General features: G+C 43.4%; 1 protein-coding gene across 3 annotated transcripts in view; it reads right to left on the bottom strand.

Moving 5' to 3' along the window:
* COL20A1 (collagen type XX alpha 1 chain) overlaps window positions 1-19,123 on the bottom strand; it is a 162,247-nt gene that overhangs the window by 88,377 nt on the left and 54,747 nt on the right. For 2 of the 3 annotated variants that reach the window (XM_073682936.1, XM_073682934.1), the window contains exons 8-15: window positions 17,533-17,652; window positions 17,294-17,458; window positions 16,792-17,207; window positions 16,274-16,403; window positions 14,155-14,297; window positions 13,961-14,084; window positions 7,107-7,243; window positions 5,120-5,252 (exon numbers count right to left, since the gene is read on the bottom strand). In XM_073682936.1, coding sequence (XP_073539037.1) covers window positions 5,120-5,252; window positions 7,107-7,243; window positions 13,961-14,084; window positions 14,155-14,297; window positions 16,274-16,403; window positions 16,792-17,207; window positions 17,294-17,458; window positions 17,533-17,652 — 1,368 coding nt within the window. The remainder of the gene's footprint in view (window positions 1-5,119; window positions 5,253-7,106; window positions 7,244-13,960; window positions 14,085-14,154; window positions 14,298-16,273; window positions 16,404-16,791; window positions 17,208-17,293; window positions 17,459-17,532; window positions 17,653-19,123) is intronic. The other variant, XM_073682937.1, reaches the window with a different exon arrangement.

A 19,123-nucleotide genomic window follows, 5' to 3' on the forward strand; every position in this document is an offset into this window, starting at 1 on the left:
TTGGGGGTCGTCTGATGAACTGCCTGTGGCCCTTGGACCCCATAAAGAACAATTTTACTTTCATTAGTCCACAAAATGTTTCTCCATTTCCCTTTAGGCCAGTTGATATGTTCTTTGGCAAATTGTATCCGCTTCAGTAAATGTCTTTTTTTTAACAGTGGGGCTTTGTGCGGACTTCTTGCTAAGAGTTTAGCTTCACACAGGCGTCTTCTAACTGTCACAGTACTCACAGGTAACTTGAGACTGTCTTTGATCATCCTGGAGTTGATCATTATCTGAGCCTTTGCCATTCTGGCTATTCTTCGATCCATTCGAATGGTAGTCTTTCGTTTTCTTCCACGTCTCTCTGGTTTTGCTTTCCACGTTAAAGCATTGGAGATCATTTTAGCTGAACAGCCTATCATTGTCTGCATAAATTAAATCAAAGTACGCTGTTCTTCTGAACAATGTCTCGAACAACCCATATTTCTCAGGCTTTCAAGGAGAAATGAATGTACAGCATGTGCTGGCTTCACCCTTATATAAGGGCCAACTGATTCACACCTGTTTCTTCCCAGAATGATTGACCTCACTAATTGAACTCCACACTGCTATTATTTTGAACACCCCCCCCCTTTCAATTAATTATTCAAACATGAATGCTGAGTCTGTTGGTTTTCTTAGAATCTACTGCACCAACTGGTAAATTGTTTGACATGTGGTAATATAATTTATATCAAAAACAGTGATTAATCTGGTTAATCATATTGGACTGCTATTATTTTGAACACTACTGTAAGTGACTGTTGCCTGATCCCTCCTGCTTCCTGTTATTTTGCACATTCATTACACAAAACGCTCAGTCCCAATGACAACTGCCCTCCCTTACATTATAGGAGCTCAACCAAGCTATATAATTACAAACTTGCTGACTGTCTCCAATAACAGCCAGCAGAATAGTGAGTACAGCTCTGGAGTATAATACAGAACATAATTCAGGATCAGTATACAATAAGTAATGTAATGTATGTACACAGTGACTGCACCAGCAGAATAGTGAGTGCAGCTCTGTAGTATAATACAAGATGTAACTCGGGATCAGTACAGGATAAGTAAGGTAATGTATGTACACACTGACTCCACCAGCAGAATAGTGAGTATAGCTCTGGAGTATAATACAGGATGTAACTCAGGATCAGTACAGGATAAGTAATATAATGTATGTACACAGTGACTGCGCAAGCAGTATAGTGAGTGCAGCTCTGGAGTATAATACAAGATGTCACTCAGGATCAGTACAGGATAAGTAATGTAATGTATGCACACAGTGACTCCACCAGCAGAATAGGGAGGGCAGCTCTGGAGTATAACACAGGATGTAACTCAGGATCAGCACAGGATAAGTAATGTAATTTATGTACACAGTGACTCTACCAGCAGAATAGTGAGTGCAGCTCTGGAGTATAATACAGGATATAACTCAGGATCAGTACAGGATAAGTAATGTAATGTATGTACACAGTGACTCCACCAGCAGAATAGGGAGGGCAGCTCTGGAGTATAACACAGGATGTAACTCAGGATCAGCACAGGATAAGTAATGTAATGTATGTACACAGTGACTCTACCAGCAGAATAGTGAGTGCAGCTCTGGAGTATAATACAGGATATAACTCAGGATCAGTACAGGATAAGTAATGTAATGTATGTACACACTGACTCCACCAGCAGAATAGTGAGTATAGCTCTGGAGTATAATACAGGATGTAACTCAGGATCAGTACAGGATAAGTAATATAATGTATGTACACAGTGACTGCGCAAGCAGTATAGTGAGTGCAGCTCTGGAGTATAATACAAGATGTCACTCAGGATCAGTACAGGATAAGTAATGTAATGTATGCACACAGTGACTCCACCAGCAGAATAGTGAGTGCAGCTCTGGAGTATAACACAGGATGTAACTCAGGATCAGCACAGGATAAGTAATGTAATGTATGTACACAGTGACTCTACCAGCAGAATAGTGAGTGCAGCTCTGGAGTATAATACAGGATATAACTCAGGATCAGTACAGGATAAGTAATGTAATGTATGTACACAGTGACTCCACCAGCAGAATAGTGAGCGCAGCTCTGGAGTATAATACAGGATGTAACTCAGGATCAGTACAGGATAAGTAATGTAATGTATGTACACAGTGACTCCCCCCGAAGAATAGGGAGGGCAGCTCTGGAGTATAATACAGGAAGTAACTCCGGATCAGTACAGGATAAGCAATGTAATGTACAGTTATATGAAAAAGTTTGGGCACCCCTATTAATCTTAAGCTTAATGTTTTCTTAAAATTGGTGTTTTTGCAACAGCTATTTCAGTTTGATATATGTAATAACTGTTGGACACAGTAATGTTTCTGCCTTGAAATGAGGTTTATTGTACTAACAGAAAATGTGCAATCTGCATTCAAACACAATTTGACAGGTGCATAAGTATGGGCACCCTTATCATTTTCTTGTTTTAAATACTCCTACCTACTTTTTACTGACTTACTAAAGCACTTTTTTTGATTTTGTAACCTCATTGAGCTTTGAACTTCATAGCCAGGTGTATGCAATCATGAGAAAAGCTACTTAAAGTGGCCACTTGCAAGTTGTTCTCCTGTTTGAATCTCCTCTGAAGAGTGGCATCATGGGCTCCTCAAAACAACTGTCAAATGATCTGAAAACAAAGATTATTCAACATAGTTGTTCAGGGGAAGGATACAAAAAGCTGTCTCAGAGATTTAACCTGTCAGTTTCGACTGTGAGGAACATAGTAAGGAAATGGAAGAACACAGGGACAGTTCTTGTTAAGACCAGAAGTGGCAGGCCAAGAAAAACATCAGAAAGGCAGAGAAGAAGAATGGTGAGATCAGTCAAGGACAATCCTCAGACCACCTCCAGAGAGCTGCAGCATCAACTTGCTGCAGATGGTGTCACTGTGCATCGGTCAACTATACAACACACTTTGCACAAGGAGAAGCTGTATGGGAGAGTGATGCGAAAGAAGCCGTTTCTGCAAGTACGCCACAAACAGAGTCGGCTGAGGTATGCAAAAGCACATTTGGAGAAGCCAATTTATTTTTGGAAGAAGGTCCTGTGGACTGATGAAACCAAGATTGAGTTGTTTGGTCATACAAAAAGGCGTTATGCATGGCGGCAAAAAAACACAGCATTCCAAGAAAAACACTTGCTACCCACAGTAAAATTTGGTGGAGGTTCCATCATGCTTTGGGGCTGTGTGGCCAATGCCGGCACCGGGAATCTTGTTAAAGTTGAGGGACGCATGGATTCCACTCAGTATCAGCAGATTCTTGACAATAATGTTCAAGAATCAGTGATAAAGTTGAAGTTAGGCAGGGGATGGATCTTTCAGCAAGACAATGATCCAAAACACCGCTCCAAATGTACTCAGGCATTCATGCAGAGGAACAATTACAATGTTCTGGAATGGCCATCCCAGTCCCCAGACCTGAATATCATTGAACATCTGTGGGATCATTTGAAGAGGGCTGTCCATGCTCGGCGACCATCAAACTTAACTGAACTGGAAATGTTTTGTAAAGAGGTTCCTCAAAAATACCTTCATCCAGGATCCAGGAACTCACTAAAAGCTACAGGAAGCGACTAGAGGCTGTTATTTTTGCAAAAGGAGGATCTACTAAATATTAATGTCACTTTTCTGGTGAGGTGCCCATACTTACGCACCTGTCAAATTTTGTTTGAATGCAGATTGCACATTTTCTATTAGTACAATAAACCTCATTTCAAGGCAGAAACATTACTGTGTCCAACAGTTATTACATATATCAAACTGAAATAGCTGTTGCAAAAACACCAATTTTTATAAAACATTAAGCTTAAGATTAATAGGGGTGCCCAAACTTTTTCATATAACTGTATGTACACAGTGACTGCGCAAGCAGTATAGTGAGTGCAGCTCTGGAGTATAATACAAGATATCACTCAGGATCAGTACAGGATAAGTAATGTAATGTATGTACACAGTGACTCCACCAGCAGAATAGGGAGGGCAGCATTGGAGTATAATACAGGATGTAACTCAGGATCAGTACAGGATAAGTAATGTAATGTATGCACACAGTGACTCCCCCAGAAGAATAGTGAGTGCAGCTCTGAAGTATAATACAGGATATAACTCAGGATCAGTACAGGATAAGTAATGTAATGTATGTACACAGTGACTCCACCAGCAGAATAGTGAGTGCAGCTCTGGAGTATAATACAGGATGTAACTCAGGATCAGTACAGGATAAGTAATGTAATGTATGTACACAGTGACTCCCCCAGCAGAATAGGGAGGGCAGCTCTGGAGTATAATACAGGAGGTAACTCCAGATCAGTACAGGATAAGTAATGTAATGTATGTACACAGTGACTCTACCAGCAGAATAGTGAGGGCAGCTCTGGAGTATAATACAGGATGTAACTCAGGATCAGTACAGGATAAGCAATGTAATGTATGTACACAGTGACTCCACCAGCAGAATAGTGAGTGCAGCTCTGGAGTATAATAAAAGATGTAACTCAGGATCAGTACAGGAGAAGTAAAGTAATATATGTACACAGTGACTCCACCAGCAGAATAGTGAGTGCAGCTCTGAGGTACAATAAAAGACGTAATTCAGGAAATTGTATGGAGCAGCTGGAGGTCACTGCATGCTTTACAGAAGCAATGGAAACACTCAAGAACTGCGCGGCTATTCCTTGTTATCAGCCATTTCAGTTTGTGGGGGGTGCCGATAATTAGTATAATCATATCCGTGCTGAAAACTTAGTTCTCACATTGTAGCAAAGCTGCTGACATAAAGGCTTTCTGCCATATGTCTGTCCTCACTGGTCAATTCGCCTTTGTCCCTAAGCGCCTGATGGGTCTGCCATTAAAAGTGACATCCAGAGCTCTGTAATTAAAACTAATTGACCGAGGAGCCTGAAGTCTAAACACAAGAGCATGTGGCAGCAAAGACTGCGAAAGGCACACACCCTTCTCCAGCTCTGAGGACAGACAAGGGCACGGCTCCTCGGGGACCATGGCAGTGCCAGGAAGAGAATGGGCATGATGGGAATCGCCTGTCACTCACAAGTAATGATGTTCCCGGTCAGTATAGACAATGCCTTTGGATCGCTGTGTGGGAAGGTGACGGTGACAGTGTAGGGCGTCTGCGAGGTCAGTGACTTCAAGGTCACGGAGGAGCCACCATCAGAGACTTCGATCTGCAGAGAGGAGATGAAGAAACAAGGTCAACTGTCTACTGTCTAGACTGGACAAAATAGTAACAAACCCTCAACTGTTTTCAGCATCTTTAACACGTTTCACCACCTAAAAAGCCTTTTATCTCACTTGGCTGGGTGACCTATGCACCTCCATCCTGCAGGGTCTTTCTTGTAATTGCTCTCTTGAAAAACCCTATAATGTCAAACCTAAGCATAACCCTATGCTAAGACATACTGCCAACCTTACGTGCTGCCTATAGATATCAGACATTGGTTTTATAGTGGTACCCACCGACCGTCGGATTTTAGAGGGGTTGGCAGAGCTTCTTCTCAGCTGTTATTTTGCAGCCACACATCTCCATAAAATTACCGTGAATGGGGAATATCTGGCTTGAAAAACACACTTTAAAATACCCTTTTGGGGAGTAAAGGGCTTAACCAGCGCCTCTAACTTATGCATCGGAAGATGAGAGGAGCTGCGGGCTGAGGTGGCATCTGTGGCTCGTTTGCCAGGCATTGTGCATGCCCGACACATATCCTAATTAGTAAGAAGAGGTGCACAATTCCTTCCAGCTCTGCATGATACCTGGCCAATGGCCAACGGACGCCATGCTAGCATTGCCTGTCACCTGGTGATGAGAAAGTGTGAGTCACTGGTTAACCCCTTTATTAAAGGGAGTTGCCACAGAAAGGATGCCTCCTGCTCTAGGACCCAGCCCTGTCATACATTACTCAGGCAGCCCATTGATTTCAATGAACGCTGTGTAATACTTAATTTCTCCTATGGGAGTGCTGCAGGGAAATTGAACACCTACTATTGTGGGCCCCAAAGCAAAATCTGTAATAGGCTGCCACCCATATTGTATGTGCTATTACTAATACTGGTTTCTTCCTCTGAGATAGTGGGGTCTTTGGGCACTAGGGCCAGAATACAACTGCCACACCTGCATTCCCTATAGCTACACCCTTGAGGAGACCCTTTTAAAAAACTATATATATTTCCGATATTCTTTCCAATATTATTTCCAATAATGGTAACCTTAGCATTGGGGATGCCGGTATTGATAAAATGCAATGGTGTAGCATGGGGAGAGAGACAGGTGCCCAGGACACAAATTTTGTAGGAGCTCAGCATTTCAACAGAAAAAAAGTAAATAGCAGTGGTATCACTAACGTCGGTGCCCCGGATCTCTTTGCGAGTGACAATTTGAACTGATGCATTAGGTTTGTATAAATGTTATTTTTTGTGCCATACGGAACAAAGGTGGCATTATTACTTTTGGAGGGGGCATCATTAATTTTAAGAGCTTTCTAAAGGAGTCACTATTTCCTCCAAGAGGCACTAAGAGAGAATTATTTGTTTTAAGAGGCATTAAGATGGCATTACTTGTATTAAGGGAGCCCTCAGGATGCATTATTTAATTTAAGGGGACACTCTGGCGGTATTATTGCTGGTTTAGGCGATACAATACTTGCCTTGCCCCAGGTGCTGGCAAGCCTACGCTACGCCCCACTGGTATAATGGCTCCTCCAGTGCTGTATACAGACACATGATGAAAACTAAGGGTTAAGTTCTGTACCAGATTTAGAAGCCGAGATCCTGGGAAGAGCCTCATGTCATGGGGATGAATCACAATATGAACAGTGTCACCTTTGGGGGATGGATAATGTAGAGGCATCAAGCCTGTCATGCAAAGGATTAGCTGTGACTAGATCCCGGGGCCTCCTGATATCATCATCTCTGCTCGGAGGGGATGTGTGTCACTCTCATCATCTCCACAGAGCAGCCCTGGAATATGAGAGATATGCCCATCGACAGCCGTGAGGACCACAAGGCGAAAACTTCACACTCACCTCTCCATTACTGCCGTCATCTATGTGAGGTGTGTATGAGACGCGCTGGACGGGTCCGTCATCAGGCATCTTTTCCCAGTTAATGGTGACAGCGCTGTGTGTCACATTGGTGAAGTCTAAATTTCGGGGTATCGGTTCTGTAAGATGTTCAAAATACCGGTAGATTGGGTCACATTTACAAAATTATGGCTGCTTTCCTCTAAAAAATAACGCCGCACTACAGTTTTTGTTTGGCATTGTAGTCTAGATACAATCACTTTAATGAAGAGGAGCTGCAATACCTGACACAACCTAAAGACAGTGGTGGCACAATTCCTGAAAGAAAACAGCAATAGTTCTCTAGCCCTTTAAAGAGAACCTGTCAGGCCCACTAACCGTTGGAAACTGCCACTATGATATATATATATAAGCTGATAGTGGCATTATAATGAAGCTTTTCATGTTTCTGTGTTTTATAAAAGCTCTTTTCTACATCTTGTTATACATGAATAATCCAGGACTGGCGTTGCTTCCCCCCAGACTAGTCCTGATTTGGATCTGATATTCACGCTCCCCTGGGCATGATTGACATCTTCTATACCACCTACTTCATGGCAGGACTGCCAGAAATCTCGCACGTATCGGTGGTCCTGCCATGAAGTGGGTTGTATAAAGGATGTCGATCACACCCCCCACTTCATGGTAGAACCATCGGCAGCTCAAACAAATGCAAGATTTTACGCGGTCCTGCAATGAAGTAGATTGTATGGAAGGTGTCAGTCATGCCAAAGCCAGGACTACTCTGGGGGGACTAGTCTGCCGCACTAGTCCTTGTGTATGACAAGCTGTAGAATAACAGAGCTTTTATAAAATACAGACACATCAAAAGCTTCATTATCATACCGCTATCTGCATATATATAACACTAATGGCGGTTTTCAACGGTCAAGAGCCTGACAGGTCTCTGAATATTATTAACAACACTGTTATGTGGGCACTACACAAGACTGCAATGTGGGCACTAAGAAACACCATCGTGGGAACTACACTGTATTGTGGGCATTACACAACACTGTAATGTGGGCACTACACAACACTGTAATGTGGGCACTACACAACACTGTAATGTGGGCATTACACAACACTGTAATGTGGGCACTACACAACACTGTAATATGGGCACTACACAACACTGTAATGTGGGCACTACACAACACTGTATTGTGGAAAACTGTAATGTGGGCACTAAACAACACTAACGTTGGATTACACAACACTGTAATGTGGGCACTACACAACACTGTAATGTGGAAAACTGTAATGTGGGCACTAAACAACACTAACGTTGGATTACACAACACTGTAATGTGGGCACTGCACAACACTGTAATGTGGGCACTACCCAACACTGTTATATGGGCACTACCCAACTCTGTAATGTGGGCACTACACAACACTATTATATGGGCATTACACAACACTGTAATGTGGGCACTACACAACACTGTAATATGGGCACTACACAACACTGTAATATGGGCACGACACAACACTGTAATGTTGGCACTACACAACACTGTAATGTGGAACACTGTAATGTGGGCACTAAACAACACTAACGTTGGATTACACAACACTGTAATGTGGGCACTGCACAACACAGTAATGTGGGCACTACACAACATTGTTATATGGGCACTACCCAACTCTGTAATGTGGGCACTACACAACACTGTTATATGGGCATTACACAACACTGTAATGTGGAACACTGTAATGTGGGCACTAAACAACACTAACGTTGGATTACACAACACTGTAATGTGGGCACTGCACAACACTGTTATATGGGCACTACCCAACTCTGTAATGTGGGCACTACACAACACTGTTATATGGGCATTACACAACACTGTAATGTGGAACACTGTAATGTGGGCACTAAACAACACTAATGTTGGATTACACAACACTGTAATGTGGGCACTGCACAACACTGTAATGTGGGCACTGCACAACACTGTTATATTGGCACTACCCAACACTGTTATATGGGCACTACCCAACTCTGTAATGTGGGCACTACACAACACTATTATATGGGCATTACACAACACTGTAATGTGGGCACTACACAACACTGTAATATGGGCACTACACAACACTGTAATATGGGCACGACACAACACTATAATGTTGGCACTACACAACACTGCAATGTGGAACACTGTAATGTGGGCACTAAACAACACTAATGTGGGATTACACAACACTGTTATATGGGAATTACACAACACTGTAATATGGGCACTACACAACACTGTAATATGGGCACGACACAACACTGTAATGTTGGCACTACACAACACTGTAATGTGGAACACTGTAATGTGGGCACTAAACAACACTAATGTGGGATTACACAACACTGTTATATGGGAATTACACAACACTGTAATGTGGGCACTACACAACACTGTTGAGAAAGCCAACAAACTGCTAGGAAAAATGTACGTTGGGGCACCTTCCCAGCGCTCTCCATCTATCCCTTGGTAAGGCATTTGTTACTTACTGACCAGGGCTACATGTTATTATGGCAGACTCCTGCCTTAAATGGATATTGTGTGCACCCCTGGTTTATATTTGATTTCTTCTTTTTTGCCTGCCGTGCTCTTTCCCATCTTCCTTGCCTTTACCCAATGCAATGGTCTGGGGGTTATGAGCTTATGAGTACTGGGTGTTCCGGATAGTATGCACTTTTCTGTCGTTCCATGCTATGACTATATTACCTATGTGATGATGTTTATTTATTGAACTTAATTATTAAAATTTCTATTGCTCTTTACCATTTAGCTCCTTGTTCCTCCTTTTTATCACTGTTATATGGGCATTACACAACACTGTAATGTGGGATTACACAACACTGTTATATGGGAATTACACAACACTGTAATGTGGGCACTACACAACACTGTTATCGATTAATATTCTGGGGACCACAGCCTGGGAATCTACCTGAAGGAAAGTCCACACCTATTTTCAGAGTTAAGCGTGAAGACCAGCGATTCCCTCCTGTACCATAGTATAGTCTGAACACAGTATGACACTGTCATATAGACACTGTACGGCATTATTACTAGGCACTACATGACGCTATTAGATTGCTATTATTTGGGGCACCGTATATTAATATTAACTACAGGATGAATGTATGAAACTTTTGTGTAAATGGCACTTATATTGGCACTTTTGTATAGATATTATTGTGGCGCGCCTGAGGGTTCGACCGCCACAGGAATGCTATGCTGCACTTCTCTAATGGAGTGTAGTGTTCCTCCTCTGAGGTAAGGCCAGTGCGAAGGTTATGACCTAACCTTTTGCATCCAACACCACACTTCTCCACCAGAGGGAGCTAGTATGCACTAGGTGCTGCTCCCCTGGGTACAGGGAGACTGGGGAACACAAAGTGGTAGGAACCAGTTAGTGGGTGAGGGTGGAGGACTTACCAGTAAGTTACACTTTAGATTTCATATTTAATAGAATGCCATCTTTGATCTTGGTCCAACTTGTTCAGAGTTCTTCTCTGGTTCTTCTGTCTAGCCTTTGCTAGTCTGTTGGCTGTCACTGTGCTGTCCAATTACTGTGTGTAATGTGACTCCCGCCAGGGAGCGCAGATCCTGTGTGGGCCTGCACCGGCATGGGACACAGCCCTCGTACCCTGGCCTTGGGACGAGAGGTAGGTTGTAGACAAGGAATGTCTCAACCCGGCCAAGGACCAGGATAAAGCAGGCTCCGGGAGCTTTAGAGTGCGGCTCCCCAGCAAATGGGTCCCGGGGAGGATGCAGACGGAGCGGAGCACGCCACCTGTCCTCGCCAACCTGATCTATTCAGAGGGATTCCGGCTGCAAGAGGGGTACCGGTTCTCGACACCCGACCTTGTACTCTATGTCCTGGATGGGAAAGCCCGGTTAGGCCCTGAGGATCCCACCGGGCATCGGATGGAGAGGAATTGCCACCCGTGCCCTAGTCCTGAGAGGAGCTCAGAGGGAGACCCGGCCTATCTACACACGCACAGACGGGAAAGGGTGAAGTCTGTAGTGCAGGAACACTCTGGTGTAGGGTCGCTACCGAACACTGGACTTCCTCGGAGGTAGTCGGACCCCCATCCCTGGTGGCCGCAGGACTCCGCGGGGAGCAGGGAGTCGCCTTCCCGCTGTCATCTCTGAGTGAGTAAAAGCCTTGGAAGTTCACCCCTATGGCCTCCGGACTGTTCATTACGCGCCATACCATGCGACGCGGTGCCCGTACTCCCCGCACTGCTACCCCCTCTCTTTCCTGTTTGCCTGCCCTGAGGCCTTGCTCCGCCTGTGGGGAGCGGTGAGAACTTTGGCCGCCGCGACACCTAGCCTCAGCGGACTGTAGCGGCGCTGGTGACCCTTCACCAGGCACCACAGGTGGCGTAGTCGTTAATCAGCCACTCAACCCGGACAAGCCCACACCATCTCTTTCTAATGTGACGGCCCTGAACACCGAGTCCCCCAACACCCAGGGTAAAACACGGGCTTTACGAGTAGAGGCGTCACATTATCATCTAGGGTTGTACAGTTGCTTGCAAAAGTATTCACCCCTCTTGGCATTTTTCGTGTTTTGCTACCTCACAACCTGGAATTTCTCTGTTTTTTTAGGGTTTGCATCAGTTCATGTAAAGAACATGCCTACAACTGGGAACATTTGGTTTTCTTTTTATTGCGAAGCAAACAACAAACAGGACAAAATAACTGAAAACTTCAGTGTGCATAACTATTCACCCCCTAAAGTCAGTACTTTGTGGAGCCCCCTTTTGCGGCAATTACAGCTGCAAGTCGCTTTGGATAAATCTCTACGAACTTTCCACATCACACCACTGCGATTTTTGCCCATTTCTCAAGACAAAACTGCTCCAGCTCCTTCAAGTTAGATGGTTTCCTCTGGTGAACAGGAGTTTTCAAGTCTGACCACAGATTCTCAATTGGATTAACGTCTGGGCTTTGACATTTACACGTTTCTCCTTAAACCACTCGAGTGTTGCTTTAGCACTAAACTTTGGGTCATTGTCTTGTTGGAAGTGAACCTCAGTCCCAGTCTCAAGTCACTGACAGACTGAAACAGGTGTTGCTCAAGAATATCCCTGTATTTCGCACCATCCATTTTCCCCTTGACTTGGACCATTTTCCCTGCCCTGCTGCCAAAAAACATCCCCACATGGTGTTCTTGGCGTGATGGGCTGTGCTGGTTTGGCGCCAGACATAACAGTAAGGGGTGCAGGACGGTAGTCATGGTCGAGGGGCTGCCCTGGCACCCCACAAATAAATCTTGGCCCAGTGTGCCATCTTGTGTAGGATGCATTATACTCACTTGCCTGCCGTAAGCCTCCACTATCTTCAGTTCTGAAAACTCAGGAACAGCCGCACACAACTCAGGGGACACCCAGTTTGTTTCAACATTCAGCACATGGTTCCACGTCCAACTTCCTCTGTACAGAAGGGGTGTCGACGCTCTCTATAGCCACCGACTCGAGCCATAGGCTCCAGACATTGCAGGAATATCCACAGAGAGTTTGGCAAGGCCTCATACCACCTAGCACAACTTGTACTAGCCTCTCAGTGTACCTTGAACTCCCCAAAGCAACTGTCGCCAATGAACTCTCACCAACTGACTAAAACCAGGAAGTGGTTGCCTTTTACTGGCCCTAACCCCTCCCACTTTGGGCTGGACCAATCATTTTAACTGTATACTAAACTGTGCACTATACTTCCTATATCTAGTATGCACACAGCTGAATCTTTCCCCTTTCTAGCTTAATCCCTATGTCCTATGCTATGCCTTATACACCAAACCTAACCCTAGGCTTTCCCTATGTACTATGGATTGTTTACATTACACATTAATCACATTGTATTACAGTAACTGTATCACTTAGTGCCTATTAAACGAAATATAATAAAATCACGTCACAACACATATTTGAACACACTCCTTGCAGATGTTGTCTTTAGGGGGAGAGGCATATGAAATCTCCTGTCACACCCTTACATAGCGTTTACCTTGGTGGCCAAAAAGTTCAATTTTGGTCTCTTCTGACCTCAGCATACATTTGGGGAGTCTCCCACATGTCATTTGGCAAACGCAGAACGAGCCTTACAATTTTTGTGTAAGTGAAGGCTTTTTTACTGCCCACTCTTCCATAAAGGCTACCTCTATGTAGTGTTCAGCTTATTGTGATTTTTTGGACAGATACTCCGGTCTCTGCTTGGAACTCTGCAGCTCCTTCAGTGTTACCTTTGGTCTCTGTGCTGCCTCTCTGATTAATGTCCTCCTTGCCCGGGATGACAGTTTTGGTGCGCATCCCTCTCTTGGCAGGTTTGTTGTAGCACCATGTTCTTTCCATTTGATGATAATGGATTTGATGATGCTCCGGGGAATCATTTTTAGGGGCTTTATAGCAAAAGGGGTGAATACATACGCACATGCCAATTTTTAATTATTTGATCCCAGAAATGTAATTTATGCCTATATTTTTCTCACTTCATCAACTTATACTATTTAGTGCTTCTCCATCACACACAAATTGGATTACAAAAATATTTAAACACAGGTTGTGATGTAACAAAATAGGTAAAAAGCAAAGGGGGTGAATACTTTCTCAAGCCACTATATGACATTATTTTGGCAGTTTTATATATATAGTATTGTATAGCACTGGTATATTTTTACTATATGGTACCATTATTTGGGAAGTATTAGGACACCACATGAAAGTTGATTGCGTTCATCACTGAACCTAATTACATCAATGTGTCATTATCAAGGTCATCAGATTAACTACCAGAACATACCTGTCCTCTGCTGAATAGTGACAGGGTCACTGGACTCCTCCCCGGACACGGCCACCACAGTCACACTATACAGGGTTCTCGGCAATAACCCAGACAGAGAGAACTTTGTGTCTTCCACCTTATTCTACAATGCAAACAGTTATTAAATATTGGTTCTGTCGAACTATAAGGAGACATGGAAGAAGCAGCATTACCTCTGTCACCTCCAGACCCTGATCAGTCTCTGTAGAGCAGGTCACTAGGTAGTGCATGGCGCCCTCCGATGGCTTCCAGTGCAACCGCATGGATGAGTCAGTCACTTGATCCACAGTGAGAGCACGGGGAGATTTCAGTGGTGCTGGAAAGGGCAGCAGACAATAAATTATAGACATTAGTCAAGTTAGTACAATTATCCCAAATGCAACCTAGAAATTTACAAAAACAAGCAAAGCAATTAGTATCACAATGACTGAGTCCTCTTCTTCCAATCCCTTCATGCCTTTTATATTTGAGCTGCAACTCAACATCTTGTCTTTGTTGACCTTTTGGGTGTAAGTACAGTGGTATGAAAAAGTGTTTGGCCCTTCCTGATTTCTTATTCTTTTGCATGCTTGTCACACTTAAATGTTTCAGATCACAAAACAAATTTCAATATTAGACAAAGATAATACAAGTAAACCCAAATGCAGTTTTTAAATGAAATTATTAGGGGAAAAAGAAATCCAAACCAACAGGGCCCTGTGTGAAAAAAATTATTGCTCCCCCACCCTAAAACATAAATTAAATGTGTTTTATCACATCTTTGGGAAGCGGAGTTCAATTTCCCTAGCCATACACAGGCCTGATTACTGCCACACCTGTTCTGAATCAAGAAATCACTTAAATAGGACCTGCCTGACAAAGGGAAGTCGACCAAAAGATCTTCAAAAGCTAGACATCATGCTGTGATCCAAAGAAATTCAGGAACAAATGAGAAACAACGTAATTGAGAGCTATCAGTCTGGAAAAGGTTATAAAGCCATTTCTAAAGCTTTGGGACTCCAGCGAACCACAGTGAGAGCCATTATCCACAAATGGCGAAAACATGGAACAGTGGTGAACCTTCCCAGGAGTGGCCGGCCGACCAAAATTACCCCAAGAGACAACTCATCCAAGATGTCACAAAAGACCCCACAACAACATCCAGAGAACTGCAGGCCTCACTTGCCTCAGTTAATGTCAGTGTTCATGATTCCACCATAATAAAGAGACTAGGCAAAAATTGCATGCATGGCAGAGTTCAAAGACAAAAACCACTGCTGAGCAAAAAGAACATAAAGGCTCGTCTCAGTTTTGCCAGAAAACATCTTGATGATCGCCAAGACTTTTGGGAGAATACTCTGTGGATTGACGAGAAACAAAAGTTTAACTTTTTGGAAGGTGTATGTTCCATTACATCTTGCGTAGAAATAAAACAGCATTTCAGAGAAGGAACATCATACCAACAGTAAAATATAGTGGTGGTAGTATAATGGTCTGGGGCTGTTTTGCTGCTTCAGGACCTGGAAGACTTGCTGTGGTAAATGGAACCATGAATTCTGCTGTACCAAAAAATCCTGAAGGAGAATGTCCAGCCATCTGTTCATGACCTTAAGCTGAAGCACAATTGGATTATGCAGCAGGACATGATCCAGAACACACCAGCAAGTCCAACTTTGAATGGCTTAAGAAAAACAAAATTAAGACTTTGGAGTGGCCTAGTCAAAGTCCTGAGTCCTGACCTTATTCCGATTGAGATGCTGTGGCATGACCTTAAAAAGGGGGTTCATGCTTGGAAACCCTCCAATGTGGCTGAATTGCAACAATTTTGCAAAGATGAATAGGCCAAAATTCCTCCAGAGCGTTGTAAAAGACTTATTGCCAGTTATCGCAAACGCTTGATTGCATTTGTTGCTGCTAAGGGTGGCAAAACCAGTTATTAGGTTTAGGGGGCAATCACTTTTTCACACAGGGCCCTATAGGTTTGGATTTCTTTTTCCCTTAATAATATAGACCTTCATTTAAAAACTGCATTTTGTGTTTACTTGTGTTATGTTTGTCTTATATTTAAATTTGTTTTGTGATCTGAAACATTTAAGTGTGACAAATATGCAAAAGAAAAAGAAATCAGGAAGGAGCAAACACTTTTTCACACCACTGTATTTGTAGGAAGCAGCCACAGGAAACTCTATCAGCTATACAATGGTCTGCCTCTGCATATTGCACAGACTTGTTTTAGATCCCTCCCACTTAGTTAAAAGAAGGTATGGGAAGCTTGAAATCAGCAACTTGGCTTCTTTTTCACTAGGAACCCACAGGTTGAGGTGATTCCACGAAGTCCTGCTCCGACACCACTGACATAGATAGGGAACACAGACACCAGGTAGTCCGTACGAGACGTCAAGTTCACCAGAACGGCAGAGGAAGAGTCTCCATCTAATACTACCTGGAAATCAATGACAGAATTATAGGATAAGGTAGGGAGGGTAAGACCTATGATAGTACATACTGTATGGGGTATACCACCAACTGAAGGTGCTTTAGGTAAAGAGAAGATATGGACCTGTTCATAGGGAATAATTACAATTATATGAACACGTCCATATCTTCTCTTTCCTAATAATTATTAGGCCCTACTACATGGTTGTATTATACCACATAGTACTGGTATTTGGTACCATTATTTAACAAGTATTGGCAGTTTTGATCCTCATCTGCCCACGGGTTGTGTGCGGTTTCGCAGCTCAGCCTTATATACTTTAATGGAGCAAAGGCTGAAAGGTGTGGAGCTGTTTCTAGAAGAAAAGGATAACCCTGTTAACAAGTGGTCCCACCTCTTGAGGGGTCCCTCCTCGGGATGGATAGTAAACTATACGATATTTCCTGACAGGCTGCTGAGGAGGAGTCCAGGAGACCCGCATGCTCTTAGCGGTTACATCTGAGACCACTAGATGTGTAGGACTGGGATGAGGGTCAACCAAACGTGGTCCAGCAATATGCCAGGATGCTGTAATAGAAGGACAAGTATTACTAAGAAGTCGAGAAAAAGTCATTACTAAGGTCCTATCCCCTCCAGACGTCTTACCGAGATCTGCTTCCCTCCTCCTCATCTTCAGTCTCATGCAGAGAGCTCGAGACACATCTCCCACCAAGGAGCTAAGCATTGGGAAGTCAGGGACCATGTGTAGAGTCAGCTCTGTTGGCTCAGAAACTATTTCTCTCAGTTCAGACTCATCTGCGTTCTTAATCCCTGCAAATCCAATATGTCCAGATGCATTTTTTTAATAGTTAAATGACATTGTCAATTGACAATCTGGCGCCTCAATGTATCCTTACCGATAGCAAATATGTAGATTCCTGATTGTTTGAGACTTTTAGAAACTATAATTGCATCATCTTGTGACTTCCCATCAGTTAACAGGATTAACACCTTCCCTGCCGAGGGCCGGGCCCCAGAGGCCTCTCTGAGATTTTCCTCCAAGACGTGGATAAGAGCCACACCTAGTCATACATCAAACATACTTGTTATAACGGTCCAAGACCCTGGCGCAATCTAAAAATCATCCATTGCGTACCAGTGAATGTGTTCCCTCCTTTGTATTTCACTCTCTTTATGGCATCTAAGACTTCGGCTTTAGAAGTAAATGTATTCAGGTCCCACTCAGTCTGTGGTTCTCTGCTATACTGAGAAAGACCTAAAGATGGAGGTCACAAACACATGTAAATCATTGGTGTGTATATTGGGTATGATCCAGATATCCAAATCGGTATTCAATTCATTCCTTCATTCATTTTCAGACGCCCTGATATGCAGTTTACACTCTGACCCAATTTTCAGATTTTTCTCTTGTGCGAGTGTCTCTCAAAGTAATATAGGCTGGATGGGAAGTCTGTGTGTATCAAGGTGCAGATCATATATCAGCACATCTTCTATCCTGCACTTATTTTGACTTCATGTGCTTTCCTTCCTCCTCTTCTATAGACTGGTTTTGCTTCCCTCCCTGAGCCTGCAGATACATACTCCGTTCTCCACACTGTGTACATCTGTGTATAACCTCTTCCATGCAGCTATCTTTGTTAGTGAGAGAACATAGGGGAGAGCAGAGTGCTGCCAGAATCAGGAGCAGTAGCGCTGATGGATTTGTATTAGCTGTGCAAAGCATTGAGCTAGATCAGGGATGTCAAACTCAAATACACAGATGGACAAAATTAAAAAATTGGACAAAGTCGAGGGCCATCTTAGCTATTTATTAAAAACAAGTCTACAATTGAGGACATTTTCCTTATCATCAAATATAACGATAAATCTTTTCCTATGGAAACAAACTTAAAGGGGTTGCAAAGCAAAAAAAAGCACATTTTAATTAATAGATCCTAAGAGTCAGATCGCATGACTGGAGCACTGGGTATTTCCTCGTGGGCAGGCGCGTACATAGAAATCATGGGGCCCTATGGCGGAAGCTTTAATTCGATTGTCGTCGTCTCCCCCCCTCCAAAAAAAAAACTTAATATTTGGGGAAGGTCACAGAAGAGCATATCAAACAACTTTGCAGCCCTTACAAAGTAATTTTCCTCCTATTGAAGCCCCTAGATTTCCTTTCATTGCCCCCAAACACACTATGATACCCCCACAGTGAATTCCTCCACAGTACCCTCCACATGCACGGCATGATGACCCTACTGTACCACCCCTCAACCTCTCCAAAAAAGTATTGTGATCTCAACACAGTATTATGCCCTAACTGTGATCCCTGCACAGTCCTCCATACAGAATAATGGGTCCCACATAGTCCTCCATACAGAATAATGGCCCCACATAGTCCTCCATACAGAATAATGGCCCCACATAGTCCTCCATACAGAATAATGGGCCCCGCATCATCCTCCATACAGAATAATTGGCACCACATAGCCCTCTATATAGAATAATGGGCCCCACATTGCCTTTTACAGTACAAGGGGCATAACATAGTCCTCCATACAGTATAATGGGCCCCTGTAGTCCTCTATACAGAATAATGTCCCCACAAAGTCCTCCATACAGTATAATGGTCCTCACATAGTCCTCTATACAGAATAACCACCCCACATAGTCCTCCATACAGTTTAATGGTCCTCACATAGTCCTCTATACAGAATAACCACCCCACATAGTCCTCCATACAG

This window comes from Phyllobates terribilis, unplaced genomic scaffold, assembly GCF_046119375.1.
Source record: "Phyllobates terribilis strain yellow unplaced genomic scaffold, ASM4611937v1 Scaffold_5__5_contigs__length_657084704, whole genome shotgun sequence".
Taxonomy (NCBI): domain Eukaryota; kingdom Metazoa; phylum Chordata; class Amphibia; order Anura; family Dendrobatidae; genus Phyllobates; species Phyllobates terribilis.